This window comes from Chiloscyllium plagiosum, chromosome 23 (assembly GCF_004010195.1).
Source record: "Chiloscyllium plagiosum isolate BGI_BamShark_2017 chromosome 23, ASM401019v2, whole genome shotgun sequence".
Lineage (NCBI taxonomy): Eukaryota > Metazoa > Chordata > Chondrichthyes > Orectolobiformes > Hemiscylliidae > Chiloscyllium > Chiloscyllium plagiosum.
Genome location: NC_057732.1, coordinates 20825775 through 20845237, shown reverse-complemented (window position 1 = coordinate 20845237; position 19463 = coordinate 20825775). Strand labels below are relative to the sequence as shown.

Here is a 19463-nt window from a genome sequence, read left to right as displayed (position 1 = left end):
TGTAAAGAACATTAGTGAACCAGATGGATTTTTACAACTGACAATGTTACACGGTCTTTGTTAAACTTTAATTTGAGATTTATTTAATTTCGCCATCTGCTGTGGGATTTGAATGATTGGAACAAAGTCATGTACGTTCCACTGCTTAAAAGGTGGCAAAAAAATCACGTTTTAATGTCTTTTCACTGCCCTAAGCGGTCACTTTAAGTAATGTTGGTTTTGGATTTTCTATGCTTATATGTCAAGATTTGTGGGTTAGCTCAGCATTGGCACACTTAATTAGGGTCCTAGATCTGCAACTTGTTTTCAATAATGCAGCTCCCACTTGTTTCTATTATAGACCACTTAAATCAGAGCCTGGTTAAAAATGCCAACAGGCTGGCATCAATGGCAGGCACTCAATGCTACTTTTAATTTTATTTGGTCTTGCACCAAATTTTAAAAAATGACATGATCAAGGCACCAAAGCAGGGCGAGTGAATTATTTTTTGAATATAACGAATAGGATAGAACTAAAGGGAGAGTATGACAAATGGTGGTATGCAATTCATGCTATTGCAGTTGAACTGTTATTAGTTCAGCAACATTTCAGTTCATCACAGGAAGTATCAGATGTCAATGATGTAATTAGATCATCCAGCCTTCACCCATACGCTTGGGTGTCTGAAACTACTGGCTAATTTAACATATCGCCTTACCAATGCTGTCTTCCAGCGGTCTCTCAACTGTAACAATACATATGTGGATGAAGGGCGAATGTATCGCACTGCTATTGGAGAATCCACGGCCTCCATGGACAGCACTGTCAGGTCAGCCAAGAGCCACAATAGCTGCCTTGCTTCTAAACTCAGGTAATCAGGTGGTGGGTGCATGATTCTGCTCACTCCAAGCATACTTGTAATATGACCAATTGCATGGAATATTGCCATCAAACTCTTAATTTGCTTAATTTATGCTGCTTGCTGTCAAATAACGTTTCTTTTACAATAACAAATGACCATGCTTCTATTTGCCCAGTTTATTAATGCTTTTCTAATCAACTAAACCCTTGCAATCAGACATTCAAAGTCATGAAAATGTGATGACTTGGCACCAATCATTAGTTGATGAGGTGTGTTTAATTTCTGGTTAAGTACTACCTGAGGCTGCATAAATTCACTTGGAATTCTGACACATAATTATTGAATAACAACATTGTGAGCACAAGAATAATTCCTCAAAATTTCACATGACTACACGGGACTCCAACGTACGATGAAACCCTCCTGTAAAGAGACTGGAAGGGGCTGCATCATTAAATAGCAGAGCTGTCAAAGACCGTGCTAGTCACCTTTATTTCTGAAGCATAGAACATGAAATCGGCCGCTGAGGGGAAATGAAGAATTCCTGCAGCTAATTGATAGAAAACTACACTGTTCATGTCGATTTAGTGATTGTAATTCTTTTCCTTCTCAAGTTTTGTACCATTTCCCCCCCAGTCATTAGATTTACACCGGTTTCCTCTTGTACAATTATATCCTTTGTTCAGATTGATTTTATTGTTGTCACATGTGCAGAGATACAGTGAAACGTATTGTTTTGCAAGCTATACAGGCAGATTGTGCTATACAAAGTGGATCAGGGTAGCAGGTCACAGTGCACATTACACTGTTACAGCCACAGAGAAGATGCAGAGAGAGGGAGATCAGAATTAACATTTGAGAGGTCTATTCAAAAGTCTGATCACAGTGGAGAAAAAGTTATTTCTGAATCTATTTATACGTGTTATCAAACTTTTGTATTATCTGCCTGGTGGAAGAGAGTATAACCGTGGTGGGAGGGGTCTTGGATTATGTTAGTTGCTTTCCCAAAGCAGTGGGAAGTGTAGATGGGATCAATGGATGGAAGGCTGGTTTGCGTGATAGACTGGGCTGTGTTCACAACTCTCTGTAATTTGGTGGGGTTTAGGGAAGAACAGTTGCCACACCAAGCTGTGAAGCATCCAGATAGGATGCTTTCTATGGTGCATGTAAAAAAATTGGTAAGAGTCCTTGGGAACATGCCAAATTTCCTTAGCCTCTTGAGCAAGTACAGAAGTTGTGGTGCTTTCTTGACTGTTGCAACTTATGAGTTATTATAACTGTCCCAAGATAGCTTTTCATTGTCACCAGAGTGGCCCATTTATCCACTGCTTAATGAATTTAAATTGGTTTCCCATCTGGATAGCCAGTTCCTCTTTAAGCAATGGGATAGTGTCCTCTTGCTGGCTCCTGTTGATCAAGGTTGATGATCCTAGGTCCGATACCCTCTGATCCTTGTGTTTCTTGGTCTCAACTGCTTTTTGAAAGTGAAAATACCCCTTTATTCTCCAGAATTGACCCTTCTCTCGAACATAACTTTCCTATAAAGGGAAAATGTTTTCTCCTTGCTTCAGTTTATTCTTTCATTTACTCTGATAGGGAGACATTTGGCCTGTAAGCTACTAGTTTTGCTCATTTTGATCAAGTTGTTTTAGTACTGAAGGCATTCTCCATCATTTCTCAGGGAAGAAGCTCAGAGAGTGAGCTTACTATCAAGTCAAGCTGAGGGTGGCCAAACAGAACCGGATTCTTCAATATTCCACAAAAAAACAAAGAAACCTAATGGTAAGGCTTTTCAGACTCATCTCTCTATATGGCTTGTTTATACAGAAATTATTTACAAGCTTCAATATTGATTAGTGGTATTCTGAATGTAATCTTACTGATTTAGAATAAATACAAACGATTTGAAGTACATCAGTAAATGCTACCTTTTGCTACCCGGTGAAATCTATGATGATTTGTTCAAAAGTTGTAAGTAATTCTACAGGTTGGTTATCAGACCTTCATCTGCAAGTATCAACCCATATGTTTTGGGACCACTGCGTGTCCTTATTTACAACTGTATTGTAATTTCTAATGGTATTCATATTCGTGCTGTGACCTTCTGGATGGTGATTAACAATGGACTGTTTAACTGTTGAAGATTATTAGTTAGTTGTTGCGATGCGGTTTCCTCTGGATGGATAAAGGATTTTTTTTCAACTTGCCTATAATACCCAGAGCCAGATTCTGACTCCGATAGCGAGCTGTCGCTGGAAGATGATCACAGTAGCTCCTATGCTTCTAGCCATTCATCAGAAAGTGAAGAAGAGGAGTTTCAAAGGGACTCCAAATGGAAACAAGGAGCACCTAAAAATAATGAAAAAAATCCTATACACAGTACACCAAAGGGTAAGCTAAAACACAAGCAACAGTAAGAAAGATGTCGTACCTATTTGTGTCATATGTGTAGTTTCACTGACTGAGAAGTCTGCCTTTGAGTGCAGGTCGGCATAAAGGTTTCTCAGTCTGGCATTTGCTTTATTCATGCCCCAATGAGTGAATCTAACTCGTTTCCAGATGGACTGGATTGGATACAATGTTGAGGGCAAAACTTCTCTTCAGGGAGAGAGGAAATCTAACATTGCTGTCCTGTTAATTGATCATAAGAAACTGATGATCTTTCAGAAATCCATGGTCCGGAGGAATGCCATTCTAATGTTTGGATTTAAAACGTAATTCAGATTCTAGGCTTGCACTTTTGACAAATTTAATTTCTTACACAATAAGCATTTATAAAGGGAGGTTTAACACCAAAACATGCCCATGGTCTTCATAGATGCACAGCCAGATGTGGATGGAGGCTGAAAAGCTGCATGATAAGAAGTAATAGGGCAGTAGGATTTTTTTCCCTTAATATGCAGTGCTTCATTCTCTGGAGGGCCTTCAGATTTCTGTGTAGACATTTCTGTGGGAATCCTCAGCCTTCATTTTGCTTGCGCATTAAGCATGGTGTTGACATGTCTGATATTGCTGTGATTGTTGCTTATTTCTAATTAAACTTCAACATCCCTTCCTCCCAAACCAATCCCATAAATAGGTGAGGCCTTGCCCAATCATGTGAAGCGTTACTGGCCTGCAGAATGTACAACAGCCAGTGACAGTGAGGACCATGGGACGCTGGAGAAACTGAAGGTGGAAACAAAAGTAAACGTTGAACTTCACAGAGAAAATAAATCAAATCACTGTAGTGATATTGCTAGAGGTGGTGAGGATGAGGAAAAGCAAAGCACATCGATACCTCACCCAAGTTCCAATCCACAGCCAGAGCAAAGAAAAGGCAAGTATTCTTCCCAAAATTCAAATCTTTGCATTTATTGTTCTGCCAGTTATCTAAGTGAGTTTCTGTCTTCATTTTGTGTGGAATGAATTGACTTTAAATGTAAAATAAAAACAGGTAGACAACTATTTGCAAAGGTTTTAAAGACTAGTTCATTTTATTTTGAAAAAATCCTCTGCAAAATATATATTTATAACGGTATTAAATTCAATTATCAAAAATTAAATGGAAGGCAAAAGAGACAGAGGACACAGGTTTTGTGTTTGAGCAGAGGGCACATATTCAGAATCTTTGGAAATATAGTTGCTCCAATTAATTTGCAAACAGAGCATTAGACAAGGTACAAGTTCAATATCTACCCTGCTAAGTATTGTTTGATAGGTAACTGTCCTTTCTAGAGCAGATTGAATTGATTGGAATTCTTCTATTTCTACTAATTGTAAGGGTCCTACTTGAAACTAATATTATTAACTATTTGAAATTATTGCAGCGCTAAACATAGACTGAGGATGACTGCAGCTGATGCAACAGTCTTCCACTCACAGAGACCAGTGTTTGCTTGGAGCTAGTGTACACAGTAATTCAGGTGGTGCACCAGCCAATTTTGGTCTGTTCAAGCTTTATTTACAAAACAATATTGGATCAAAGGTTTTACTGGCGGTTTGCTGAGAAGTCTTTCTTGCTTCCCTCAAAGAGAACAAATCAGCATTTCTCCAGTCTTTAAATTGTTCCTTGCATTGTTCTTTTGTTCTGATGTTGAAGTTCATGTCATATAAACTTTTCTGAACTGGCCCAGTTACCCTCACATCAGGTTCTTACCATGGCACTACTTAAATCCTAAGAAAGTTTGGTTACTGTGATACTCAATTTGGCCAACTGGATGGAGTGACTTTTGGTCTGATTCATTCACATTTCTCATCAACTGGTCATCTTCAGAGCATTGATTTGGCACCTACAAGATGAATGTCTAAATTTTACACAATTCCTAGTTTCATTATGAGTGTTGGGATTGCACAAAGGAAATGAGCTGTACTTCATCCCTGATGATACTGTCAAAAGCAGTGTTTCTGAATATTGATGTTTAAAAACCCATTATTCAAATTAATTTGACGATATTGATCAAACTTTATTTTAAGAAACATCAGACAAATTGTTACAAAATTTTGAAATTCTTTTCTCTCACAGGTATTCTTAAAAATAAAGTCACATATCCACCACCTTTGAAAGAGAAGAATCGGATAAATCAAATACACAATGAACTTTCTAACTGTAAAGCAACAGCTTTATCTTCACGAACGTCCTCAGTAGGGTCCAGTGATAGGACCCGCACAGGCACAAGCATATTGATAAAGCAGCCGAGCAGGCAACAATCACAAGACCAGTTAAATGGGGTGACGCCAATACCCATGAATATTAGAACAGGCACAAGCATAGTCCATGGAGACACCTCTGATTCAGAGTGAGTATACTTGGCAAAATGGAGTATTTATCCTGAGGTTAAGGAAACAAAATACCCTGTGTTTGGGATACCATCCTTAACAACATGCTCTACCACCTTAAGAAGGTCCCTCTTGTTAAAATATTAATTAAACAAAAGGTACCAAAATCATCAGATTTATCAAAGCCGTTTTTTTTTCACCTAGAACATGGTTACGTAATTTCTTTTGCCAATCAGTGCCTAACATCTAGTCCCAATAATCTTCTGTTTTTGTAAGTAAATGTGATGTCACCATAGTCCTACTGCACCATAGGGCTATTCTCTCATTAGATCAAGATGACTCATGATGGTTTCACCTGAGGGTCATCAAGCCTCAGGCGAAGGGAAAGGATGAGAAGGAGGATCCTCCATGGTAACCTCAGCCATGTGGTAACACTGCATCGCAAGTCAGCTGCCAACCTACTGAGCTAAACCAGATCTCGGGAGAGATTGAGATGAATTATTCAGTCGGATACTGCAATGAATTGATACATTTGCAGCAAGCAGATTGATGAGGTTGAGTATGTCTTTCCTCTTGGTTCCCTCAACAGCTGCCACAGACCACAATTAGCAGCTCTGTACTTTCAGACCTGACCACCTTGGTCAGCAGTGACAGTAGCAAGCTGCTCATGGTGATGGACAATGAACTTGCTCACCCAGAATGCCATTCTGTGCTCCTGCCAACCAGGGTGCTTCCTCCAAGTGGCCTTTGATAAGGAGCACTATCTTACCCACCACCCACATGAAGTAGTTTATTTCATAGAGTCATACAACACAGAAACAGTCCTCGCCGACCGTAATCCCAAACTAAACTAGTTCCACCTGCCTGTGCTTGGCTCATATCCCTCCACCTCCTTTGGAAGTTTATTCCACACATAAACCACACTCTCTGGGGAACAGACAATGCCCATCATGTCTTTATAACATTTTAAAATCTTTCTACTCACTTTAAAAATATGACTCCTAAAAATATTTTATTTATATTGAGAATTGTACATCCTCTTCCTAACATTTTGCTTTGTCTCCCAGTCTTTCAAAGTAACAAATGCACTCATTCATGCCTGCATCAATGGCAGGGTGAGAAATGTGGTCAGTTTGGTGGGAATCCATCCAGTCTTTTTAGCCTCTTTATAGCTCATGTTTAAGGGATTCCTCTGCCTTTTATGTGTCTCCATTTGAATCACACTCTTCATGGTCAAGAAAGTGCAGAGGTTTCTACCATAAATGGGCTCCATTTAGCCATTCACTCCTGTCATGAAAATTTTGGAAATGATACCATGAAACACTGTCAGGTTTGAGAAATCTGAACTTTACAAGATTCTCCATTACTGTCTCCCATGTTTCCAAATATTGGCATTTTCCTTCAGAACAAAAATAGAGACCACAGCAGGTGAAAATAAGAGAGAAAACGCGAGTCAGAACCACAAACATCGAACTGTTTACTTCTAACTCCAGTCAAAGCCAAAAGAAGCACTTAGTTACTCTAAGTTGCAGTTCATAAAGGAACTATCTCTTAACAATGCCTCTCCTCAAACTTTTAGCATTCACTTTCCTCCTCATTGCCAAATTATCCCATATTCTCTTTTCTCTCTGCTTCAGGTTTTGTCCTTATCTATCCTTATAAACATTGCTAAAGTAGTAAATGTTATATTAGGCAAAAAAAGATTTTTCTATTTGATAACTTAATGTGTACTGAGTGCTCACACTCTGGTTTAGTTTATCACATATACAGTAAAAATTGTTCTGACACTTTAGCACATGCTCATACGATATCACCTTGTTTTTGAGACTGCTTAAACATAACACTTTTAGTATAAATTGAGCAATGTATTATCAAAGGAATATGTTGAGAATGTGCTAATATTGTACACAGAAATTTGAAGGAATATTTTTTTCCGGTGGATTGAAGTTAGAACATTAATTATTCTAATAAAATAGAAAAATACTGCTTCATTGTAAATAAGCTTATGCGCCAAAGATTGTATTTGACTATACATTGGATGTGATCTTCGTGCAAAATGTTGACATCCATACAATAGCACTTTGTTAATATTCCAAAAATGTTTACCATAGTAATTAATCTTACTGTCTATGGGTTTTCGATAACGCTGGTGTCCTAGCAACTCTACTGAAAAACCCCATTAAACCAAGCACCCGAAGGGATTTTATTTGTTATATAATTTCTAAATTACCATGAGGTAACTGCCAAAATTGTAAATGCCTTGAAGAGATGTATGACTAGACACGCCATAAAACCTCACAGACACGACATTCCTTAAACTGAATGGTCTGAATACAGACTCAGAAAACAGCCTCTAGCTTTACTCAAGTAGTAGCTGGTCTATTTAGATTGGTTGCTCAGCTTTTGTGTGCTCGCTCCTAGATACTGTATGTTATACAGTGAGGTGTAGAATCTCCTGGAGCAACAACCTGTCCCCTAGATTGCTCATTTTCAAAATAAAAAAGGCCTGTCTTTGATTTTCCCTGTAACGGTATTGAATCCTTCCTCGTACACAATGTCTTCTCCATGTGATTTGTTTTTTTCAATTTTTTCCACCTTTGTATTCTACTCCTGAAGTTGGTGACTCACACTGAGGTGTAGATTAATAAATGCTCGCAACTGCATAATATCTCAGCTATCTAGCTAGTTGTTGCATGTATGAGTCTTGTCAGAGAATCTTGGCAGATCCTTCAACTTGATGCAAAGTATCTTTCTTCTTTGTCTGTTTGAAGCATTGATCCCCACTGCAGTGTGGTGCGTGAGCGAATCCCATCAACTCCACCCTCTTACAAATCTTGCCCAAATATTTATTGTTCAGGGTTAGTCCAACCAGTGCACGTCGGCTGATTATTTGTTTTTGAACGCATCAGAGTCATGCCAGTTCTGTCTTTGCCTGATGTTCATGTTCACTTTCAAGCAAGAGTCAAGTCAGCAAGAAAGGAAACCCTGGGTAATTTTCCTCTGCCACAGAAATTAACTGTAGCAACCTAAACACAGTCATCTTGGAAATAGTCAATTTGACAATGAATTTGCACATCCTCCTGTCTGCTAGTTGCACATTTCCTTACAACCTAACCCATTGTTAAACTGAATAAATTGTTTCTAATAAACTGCAGTGTAAATGTAAAAATACTTTAACTTATTTTACTGTCTTTTCATATTAAATATATATTGTATGATATAACTAAATTTAAAGTGTACTAACTATTGTAGTAAATAGAAGCAGTTTTCTTTAGTTTGGTGTTTGTTTATTGAAAAACGTCTATCATTAATAAGCACCAGAAAGCTTTTTTTTCTGGTGGATTGAAGTTAGAATATTAATTATTCTAATGATATTTAATAATACTGTGCCTTCATTGTAAATGTTACCTATGCTGCTCAACTCTGTGGTGTCTTCATCCTTCCATGGATCCCTCCACAGCTTCACCCCTCTCTATCTCTGAAACCTCCTCTAGTTCCCAACCCTCAAAAATATCTGCACTCAAACTCATTCTGGCCTCTTAAGCATTCCCAGTTTTATTTGCTGTAACAAAGATGGAAGTCCCATATTTAGTTGCCAAGGCACCAAGCTCTGGAATGTCCTCCGTTCACCTTCCCACTGAACACCGAAAATAATCTTGTGCTGATCTGTTTTGAACGTTGTATATCTCGTCTCTTTAATTCAAATAAAGTGGGCTCAAAACTGAATATATAATGCAAGTTGCATGCTATAGTAATTGTTAACCTCAGAATTTTTGCAACTAAACCCTCTCATTAATAATGAGAATATAATTTAACATAATTACATAGAAATGCTGATGGTGACCTCAGTTATTTTATCTGCAAATAATGGTCGAATTATGCATGAAATGAGAATTTTAATTTTATCTTAAATTAGTAGGCTTAATTTGATGCAAAAGCAATTGCAAGGTTTAGTTTTAGTCAAAGAAAGACATGTAACGTGTGATTAAAATCTGTCTATTTTAAAATCAGAATTCAAAATTTTAAATCTGGAGTTGTACCAAATTACGCTGGAAAGTAACATAACAATATTATTTGTCTTTATAAACTATAAACTTTATAAACTAACCACTGTTTCTCACATTTTAAAATAAGACTGCAAAGCATTTATTTTAAACTTTCTCCCATGTCTCAGCATTGTGGTTTGAAACTGCATGCTAATTCCAATATAACCTTTCTCTTTAAGCTCATCTGTAACTACTGCATAACTATGATTCTGCATGTCTCCCTTCCTTTTCTCATGTCCAGAGGAAGTAATGAAACTTCAATCTGACCCATCAGGAGATCAGAAGAATGACTGAACCCACGAGGATTCTTGCCATTGGTGATCCCCGTTCCGATGTACCTCAGACCTCATCACTGGTGTGTTGGTGTTGTCTACATGAGTAGGATTTTCTTCAAACCAGTGGCTGCAAATGGGAATTAAGACCCAGGAAATGCAGATGGCCGTATGATTATGGAGCTGGAAGGACAGATACGTGCTGCTTTCAAGGACACATATTCAACATGTGCCAAACTGTAGAACAGATAGGTAACCACTGCACAGTACATCTGGGTGTGGACAATTTTGATATATGGAGGAAATGGACAAATCCCAAGGTAAACCTTGAAGTGCTTCCACTGCCTCACATTCAATCCTCTGGTTAGAAGTGCAGCCAGCCTGACTAAAAAGCACTATCCTTCTGCAATGTGTCATTGACAAATGGTTGGTCTCTGTATTGGCAGTGCCAGTAAATCAGTTCGAACAAAATAAGTCTTACACATCAGTTGAACTGTTAGTCGCATAAAATTCAGGCTGTAAGTGTCCTTCCATCTCATCATTTGCCTTTATGGTGGGAGGGTATAGTCTTAAAATGAATGCCTTTTGTACAACAAAATTCTAAGATGTATAGCTGCTTTTATATATTTTGTAAGTCAAAATTTCTGAAGAACTCATTTGTACATGCTTAATTTGTTTGATTTTGTTAATTTGATTACAAAAGGTTTGCAGAATAGGTAAATCTTCTGACTTTTATAAAGACTAGAAGGTTGCACAATTTTACTTGAATTTGGTGTGTTTATATTGTAAAGTCAACATTTTTCTATTACGAGAAAGTTGTAACAATTTATAAGAGAGATAGAACTTGAATATGTAACTTTTAAGACAAACTTATTGCAAAATTTAGGAATCCAACAGTTCCCATTTTTAGCTTAACTATGCACTTGAGCTTTTGCATTGAGACTTTCTGAAATTCACTTTTTGTTCACACACCTATGATGATCTCCCAGGAAAATGGGAAGGGGATGTGAGGGAGAATTCACCAGAGTTGATCAGGAAGGGTATTTGCCAACCAATCTTGCTTGTTATATTTGGATACCTGTGAATATTTGGCATTATTAATACTGTAGATTTGATTTTAATTATGTTAGATAAAAACTATTGGAACAGTTTGTTTGTATATCATGACTCACCTGCTGTAGTAAATTCTTCTACTTTTGTTTCAGAGGTTTTCTTTGAACTTTAATACAGTTTTGGCACAATTTAAAGCAAGGCCAGATGTTTTTAAATTTTATGATGGAAACTGGACTTTTTTAAAAAAAACAGATGTATGATATTTATTAACAAGCAAAACACTGGAAATACCACACAGAGGAACATAATTGTAAAATAAAGAGATTTTGACTTTTTCCATCTGCCTGTTGACATTTCTGTCTACTAGTGAGTGCCACATGGGAAGTTTACAATTAGATAATGCTGTTAAGAGGTGCAGCAATACTGATGCATCAGGGTGCTCTTCAGTGATTTAACAGTATTCCCTTTACTGTTCATGCAGCAGATCTTTTTTTTACGGTGGAACTAAGTAGTGCTGTGAGACTTTCAACTTTGGAGAAAGTAAGTTAGCAACTGTCAAAGTACCATCAGCAGATCTGCCTGGGAAAGATTTTCTTATCAAGAAGTGAAAAACAAATTGATAAAATTACCACATGTTGGTATGAAAATCTTCAGTTTGGTTAAACTGCAAGTCTGTTTTCAAAAGACATGACAGAAGTTTGACTGTAAGGTGCAACAAATTAATCAATTAAAGGTCACTTGACATGGTACATCTCAAATCTATAATATTTGCACAGACTATAATTAAAACACTCAAAATACCAGATTTTTTTTCCATGATGAAGTATTTATTTCTACACACTATACGGTGAAATAACTACATATTCTGTTGAATTAAATGCATTCTACCGTAGACACTCACCACCCCAGGTTGTTCCAGGGCGTATTAATTGGTCTTTGTCTTCTGTTCCTGAGTCTCCCCTGCTTTAATATTGATCTGAAGTTCCTTTACTCAATTTAACTATAAGAATACCATGCAAAATCACATTGGCTAAGTATGGCTTCTCCCATCTTTATTCTTTTTCACATTATGAAAAAATGCTCCAAAGGTTTGTCAGATGGTTCTAACCCGTGTAGTATTTGCATTCCTGTTAATTTTGAAAAATAGATATTTAATTAATACAATATGGAAATGAAATTTATAAATAAATTGGTTGAGAAAAGAATGTAAGTTTTATAAAGAACCCATTCCACATTTTGCTTTCTTGGCAACTTACCAAAATGCCTCAGAGGTTTTATCTTATTTGACACTTGAAAACATGAGATGATGTTAACTCTAATTGTCAAGTTTATATATTTTCTTCAACTTAGTTTCTTCCTACAGCTCAGAACAAATATGGTTCAATTCTTTAAAATGGTTCAATGGTTACAGTTTCTTTCTAAGGCAATATGGACATACGAGCCCAGAGCAAGGGTCGGCCATTTGTCCCCTCAATCTTGTTCCACCATTTATTAAGATCTGATTGTGACCACACACTCTCATTGCTCCCCACTGCTGATAAGCTTTCATCCCTTTGATCACCAAAAATCAGTTCACCTCTTCCTTAAAAATATTCAAACCTTCTTCCTCCGTTAACTTAACAGGAAGTGTATTTCAAAGATTTTCAGGCCTCTGTGTGAAAATATTTCACCTTATCTCTGTTTTAAATAGGAGACACCTTTTTAAACAAAGAACCTTAGTTCTAGCTCCTCCTCTAAGAAGAAACATCCACTCCTCATCTGTCAGCTGCACTTTGGGGCCAAAGTTTACTTTTTAAAATACATCTATGGAAACTCCTTATTACTAGTATGTCTAATTCAGCTTCTCTCAATCTATATTTTTTCCCTTTTTATTAATTTCTTGATCACTCTTTGCTTTTTTTAATACTCTAATTTTATGACCTGCCACTTGTCTGTGCGCAATTATATATTTACTTTTCTTTTAGTTTAACACAATCTTTAATCTTTTCAGTCAACCTCCATTGTTGAGTCCATCTTTGGAATTCTTTGAGACTTGTTGGAAAATTTGTACCTTGTTGGAATGTATCTATTCAGTGTATTTTAAAATATCCTCCTATATGTCTGCCATTGCATTTCTATTGACCTGTTCTTCAGCCTAATTTGGCAATTCATTTCATCCAACTCTGCTTTCACTTTTGCACCACCGCCACTCTCTGTGATGAACATGCAAGTATCAATAGGAATTCAGCATTTGTCTTGTTCTGTTATTTCATTTCAACTCACTGTTGCTAGTCTCCCTGATTTTATTGTTCCCTTATCCTACTTCAAACTTCCCTTGCATATATACTCCCATATCATGTTCATGGACACTCCCCTCACTAATCCATGGCTTTGATCTTTAAAACACCCTTGACAGAATTCTTCCACTAGTCTCTTGAACTGTACTTTCAAAAAATGCCTAGACTCGGACTTCCATCAGCCATGATATTGCTGCAGCAAACAGAAAGGGGGTGGAGTAGCAAGAGATAAAATATTCTCAGTCTCGGCTATAAGAGGCACAAAGTAATGGGAACCATCCAGAACACATTCCAGTGGGGACTTTTCTTATGTTGTTGAAATGTCAATAGTCTCTTTTTTTGTGCCTGAGGGCAGCAATATAAATGAGTGTGGGGTAATAATTCTGAAAATATGATATTGCAAGCATAAAAGATTTACATATATTCAGTTAATTCATAATTCGCTAGGTGCGCACCTAATTTTCTCCTCCTAGGAATTATTCACTGGACTGGATCTCCTCTAGTTGTCAGTGAGCAATAGACTGTGGGAACCTGCCAAGAGCAGTAAGCCTTTCATTTTATCTGATAAAGACATTTTATGAATCTCAGATCTTCTTGCAGAATTGCTGACAGCATTCAAATGAAGGATGGTATGTCATTAACTAAATTATTTTCAGCCCAAAAAATAAAGAAGATTATGCAAACAATTCCAGCAACTCCAACTTTCATGTGAGTATTCTGTATATTTAGATCGTGACTGCGCATCGGTGAAAGAAGTATTTTCTGTTTGCAACACAGGAGTGAGCTACTTTTCCCTCTGAAATTTCAATCAAAATGATATTAGTGCCTTCATGAAGCAGTGTACAGAGGTAATAAGCAGTGAAATGTTAGACTTCTGTATCAGGTTTCTAGTGCCATTTATATGCCAGTCAACGTGTTAACAAAAGCCTCTTCTGCATTCTTGTATTTCACATTGAAATGTTTGTGCAATTTGCCTAATCATCTTTTGTGCTAGTGCACAAAGCTTACATGGTCCCACCTGTTTCTGACCTTTTTCTGTCTGAGAGCTATTACTATAGTAGATATTAACAAAGGTTCCTGTCTATTAAAGATCTTTAGGGAGGTAATAGCTGGTTAAACATGGTTCAGGCTGCAGTTCTAAATGTGCTGCTATGGTTTTGCTGATGTTTTATTATGGTGAAAATGAAATAAATTTGAACCAAACAGCAAACCTTCTCCACTAATTCTACTTATTTAATTTAACAATGTTTACTTTTTCCCCTTCATTTGTTGTTTTTGTCCCTCCTTTTGTGTCTTTCCATTTGTACCCTAAACTCTCCAAAGGTACTGATTGTTCAATCTTGCCACAAGCTTCTGCCAGCAAAGCTATAAAGTAATTGCGAGGACTAACCATTTGATTTTCCTGTCGCCTTGTGAGAAATGCATGGCAAAAATGGCCAGATTAAAAGTAGCAGTGGTAGAAAATAATGAACTCCTGCTACACGTATTGATCTTGGTCAATACTCAAACAGTATGGGCATCATGGTGGCTCAGTGGTAAGCACTGATACCTCACAGCGCCAGGGACTCAGATTCGATTTCAGCCTCAGGTGACCGTGTGGAGTTTGCACATTCTACCCGTGTCTGCGTGAGTTTCCTCCAGGTGCTCTGATTTCCTCCCACAATCCAAAGCTGTGAAGGTCAGGTGAATTGGCCATTCTAAATTGCCCATTTTGTTAGGTGCATTAGTTAGAGGGAACTGGGTCTGGGTTGGTTACTCTTCGGAGGGTCGGTGTGGACTTGTTGGGCTGAAGGGCCTGTTCCACACTGTAGGGAATATAATCTAATCAGTTATTCAGCTTTCTTCTTAGCAATTTAAAACAAATCATGTAGAGTATTTACTTAATTAATTATATTCCATAATCTCTGAAAATGTCACTGATTATATTACAGGAAACTTTTTCAAAGAGTTCTGAGGCAGATCTGCAAGACCTACCTTTACTTCATTTCTTAAAATCTAACTTTTTCACATCCTGATTTGTTATTCTATTTCTGCTGTGTTGTGAGATTAATGCCCACTTTGGTACGCTATGGTAACCAGCACTTAGAGTTCAAGGCTCCTGGAAGCAGATTAAGAAGTCCATCTTTGGCTACTTTCCATTATTTATAAAAGGAGGCTTAAAAGGGCCATTATCATTATATACTCCAACAACCAGCCAGAAGACCAAATCTCTGGCTCCCCTGCCCCCACTGTTCTGGACAGTGACTAGATCAAGATCAATTAGTTAAGTGGATTTGATCCTCTAAATTGGTTCAAGGTGAAACTGGGCACATTGCATCAGTTATATTAGAAGTCCTGTAAATGAATTATTCCTTGCTTTTTTTTTTGCATATACATTAATTCCATTTTGGATTCTGTGGTATCAGTCACTCCTATAAGTTGTCTGAGACTCGTATCTTTGTGGAGATGACTCACACTGCCTTACATTTACTGAGACAACTTAGAAATAAAAAGTTGAAATCTGGAGATGTGCCAATAGTGTCTTGAGATCTGAAATTAATATCTTGTTTGTTTTGCATGTGTACTGCTCAGTTTGTCCCAATGCAGCCGAAATCAAAAAAGCTGTGAGGCAAGGCCTAATACAAATTGTAAATCTACATCAGAAACTATAAAACATTTAAACAGTAGGGCATTCAGTTCATTGAGTCTATTTTGCCTTTTGATGAGCTTGTAGCTGATCTGATAATCCTCGACTTCACTTTCCTGTCTTTTCCCTATAATCCTTGAATCCCTTACTGATTAAAAATCTGTCCATCTTGCCCTTGAACATAATGATACTTCCTTGACACTCTGTGTGGTAAAGAATTCCATAGATTCATTCCCCTCTGAGAGAAGAAATTCCTTCTCATCTTTGAATAACTGGGTGACCCCTTACTCTAGATTGTGCCGTTAGTCCTAAACTCATAGTCATTCAGAATAGAACAGACTACTGCAAGGAAGTGAACCAACAACTGAAAAACCAGCAACACACAAGCAACTACCAGGTGATCCAACCAAAGAACACACCCTAAACTCCATTTCCCAAAATGGAAGCAGCTGAGCATCTAACCTGTCAAAGCTCCTAAAAATCTTACATTTCAACATGGTGATCTCTTGTTCTTCTAAATTCCAATGAGCACTGGCCCCAACCTACTCAACCTCTCTTCATAAGAAAATACCCTGACACCCAGGATCAACCTAGTGACCTTCTCTAGACTGAATCCAATGCCAGTTTATCATTCCTTAGATACTGTTCAAGATTACAAAATTTAGTGTTCAAAACTCTTCACAACATTCTAGGTGTAGTCTTTCTAGTCCCTTGTGCAGTTTTATTAAGATTTCCATATTTTTATTCTTTAATTCATTTGAAAAAAACAGCGACATACTATTTGCCTTCCCCATTACATGTTGAACTTGCATTGTAGCCTTTTGTGATTTATGTATGACGTCTCCCAAGTTCCTCTGTGCTGCAGCCTTTTCCATTGAAATTAGATTCAGCTGCTTCATTCCTCCTGCCAAAGTACATAACCTCACATTTTTCATTATAATATTCCATTTGCCAAGTTTTGCCCGCTTACTTAACATGTCTATATCCCTCTGTAGACTGTCATCCTCACAACTTGCCTTTCCATCTATTATTGGGGAGTTAGGGTTATTTTGTGTGCCATTTGCAAATTTGTCTATAATGTGTTACCTTCCCTCATTCAACGAATATATGTTGCAAATAATTGTAGCTCCAGCACTGATCCTTGTGGTACTTAATAAGGCATGGGTCGCTTTTCTGAAAATGCCCCCCTTATTCCAATGCTGTGTTCTAAAAGTTAACCAATCCTTGCTCCATGCAGGTATACCACTCCCAAAACACCATGCGGCTCTTATTCCACTGTCAAATATGTAGTACTTTATAAACTACTTTTGGAAATGAATTCCATCTACTGTTTCTTACTTCCTCAAAGAATTCTAATAAATTCATCAGGCATGATTTCCCCTTCATGAGATTGTTGTGACTCTGGAATTAGTGTCTTCTTCATCAGCACTCATGCAAAGTGTTTATTCAATTCCTCTGCTATTTTCTGGTTCCCCATTAAGTCCCCAGCTTCATTCTCTAAGGAGCTGATGTTCACTTTAGTCTCTCTCTCTTCCTTTTTATCTATTTAAAGAAGCTCTTGCTGTCAGTTTTAATATTGCTTGCTCATTTACCCTCAAAGTTTATCCTCACACTCTTTAATTTTTTTTGCCATCTTTTGTTGACTTTTAAACATTTCATATTTCCAGATTAGGACTATTGTTAGCATTTCTTTTTCAGTTTGATGTTATCCTTAACTTTTTTGGTTAACTATGGTTGCTTTACTTTTTTTTCATTTGGATATCTTTGTTGTGAAGTTATGAGCTATTTTCTTAAACCTCTGACATTGTTTGTCAACTGTCTGCTCTGCTAAATTCCTTTTCCAGGGTTTGAGCTCTTTGGACCTGTCAGACTCTAACTAATAGATTATAAATGAATTTAGTCAGATGTCCCACAAGATCAGAATGGTCAAATCACAACAGACACAAGCTGGTACTGATGCAAATTGTTGCAACTGTATCAAGGAACAAGTAACAGTAAGGCTTTAACACTAACAATACTATTCCTTATCCTATCCAACCCCCTTAGTTCTCAGAGTGTCTTGTAGATTTAGTCAGCTTCATGAAGTCATCATTCTTTCTCTCTCATTCCGGACAGTCAGTCGTCTTTACCTTTGCCACACTGGCCACTACTTCATCTCCAGAAAGTCCAATTGATTGATCTATCAGTAACCTCTGTTTTTTATACCTTTTTGGATGGTATTCTGCAACTCTCTATAGTTCTGGCCAATCAGGGAGACTCGCTTTAATCGTTTGAAGCATTATCAATCATTTGGATGGCTTGTTAATATTTGTTTCTTTGTGTATCAGGGCCTGGGTACACCTCTCTCTCTCTCTCTCTCCCTCTGGTTTTTGCCTGAAAATGTGCATTCCTCCTTTGTTTGGTTGAACTGTTGATAAGATGTGTCATTTTACGCTATGCCAGTATGATTAGCACTTGGCTATGTTTGCACTGTGTCTAGTTTCTGGGTTTGAAATTTACAGAGCTTTACTAGGCCGATATGTCCCATACCCAGAATCCCATGCTGTTTGGCCAAGTTGGCAATCTACTTGTGTTTTAGCACCCATGAAGCTGCTACACCCACCTGCTTTCTCATTCCTTTCTCATTACCCTTACTTAGGTTTAGCCTAGTTGTTTCAACCCAAGTTTCTCACTTTCCAACTTAATACTAAATTCTCCCATTTCCCAGGGGATCTTTTTTTCCATTGAAATCATTTATTAAATTTGCCTCATTGCATATCACAAGATCCCCAGTTGGATCCACAACACATTGTACTAGGAAACTACTTCAGAGTAAAGTGAGTATACAAAATGGCAGTTCTGATTGGACTCCCAATTTGAATATTACATCTTATTTTTGTACATTGATGCAAAGTAAAGATATGCCACACTTTCCACACTGGTGGTTCATTTTACTTTGTGTTATTAAGATGTTCTTAAACACTGAAGGAGCAATTTCAATATTATCAACACAGTCCTGACAGCCTTGCTGTTTGATAAATCAATTCCATTCCTCTACCTGCCTGAGTCCCAGTATATTTTTGAGGGGCCTTCTATGTACAACTTGTTAGACAGTTTTGGACTCAGAAATATTATTAGAGCATGTGTGTATTTACAATATTGCCTCACCTTTGGGAGACTGATTAGCAAAGTTAAATCTCATGGAATACAGGGAGAACTAGCTCAAAGGTAGAAGACAGAGGGTGGTAGTGGCGGGTTGTTTTTCAGACTGGAGGCCTGTGACCAGTGGAGTGCCACAAGGATTGGTGCTGGGTCCACTACTTTTCATCATTTATATAAATGATTTGGATGTCAGCATAAGAGGTATAGTTAGTAAGTTTGCAAATGATACCAAAATTGGAAGTGTAGTGGACAGCGAAGAAAGTTACCTCAGATTATGACGGCACAGTGGCTCAGTGGGGTTAGCACTGCTGCCTCACAGCACCAGGGTCTCAGGTTCGATTCCAGCCTCGGGTGACCATCTGTGTTGAGTTTGCAAATTCTCCCCGTGTCTGCGTGGGTTTCCTCCAGGTGCTCCGGTTTCCTCCCATAGTCCAAAGATGTGCAGGTCA

General features: G+C 37.7%; 1 protein-coding gene across 3 annotated transcripts in view; it reads left to right on the top strand.

The window, feature by feature from the left end:
• Window positions 1-11308, top strand: part of celsr1a (cadherin EGF LAG seven-pass G-type receptor 1a) — a 311160-nt gene extending 299852 nt beyond the window's left edge. Inside the window, exons 31-36 of one of the 3 annotated variants that reach the window (XM_043713697.1) lie at window positions 715-809; window positions 2524-2624; window positions 3063-3233; window positions 3922-4161; window positions 5347-5620; window positions 9888-11308. In XM_043713697.1, the coding sequence (XP_043569632.1) occupies window positions 715-809; window positions 2524-2624; window positions 3063-3233; window positions 3922-4161; window positions 5347-5620; window positions 9888-9912 (906 nt within the window). In that variant the 3' untranslated portion in view covers window positions 9913-11308. Of the gene's footprint in view, window positions 1-714; window positions 852-2523; window positions 2625-3062; window positions 3234-3921; window positions 4162-5346; window positions 5621-9887 lie in introns of all 3 variants that reach the window. The other 2 variants (XM_043713696.1, XM_043713695.1) reach the window with 2 other exon arrangements.
• Window positions 11309-19463: the final 8155 nt, after the last annotated feature.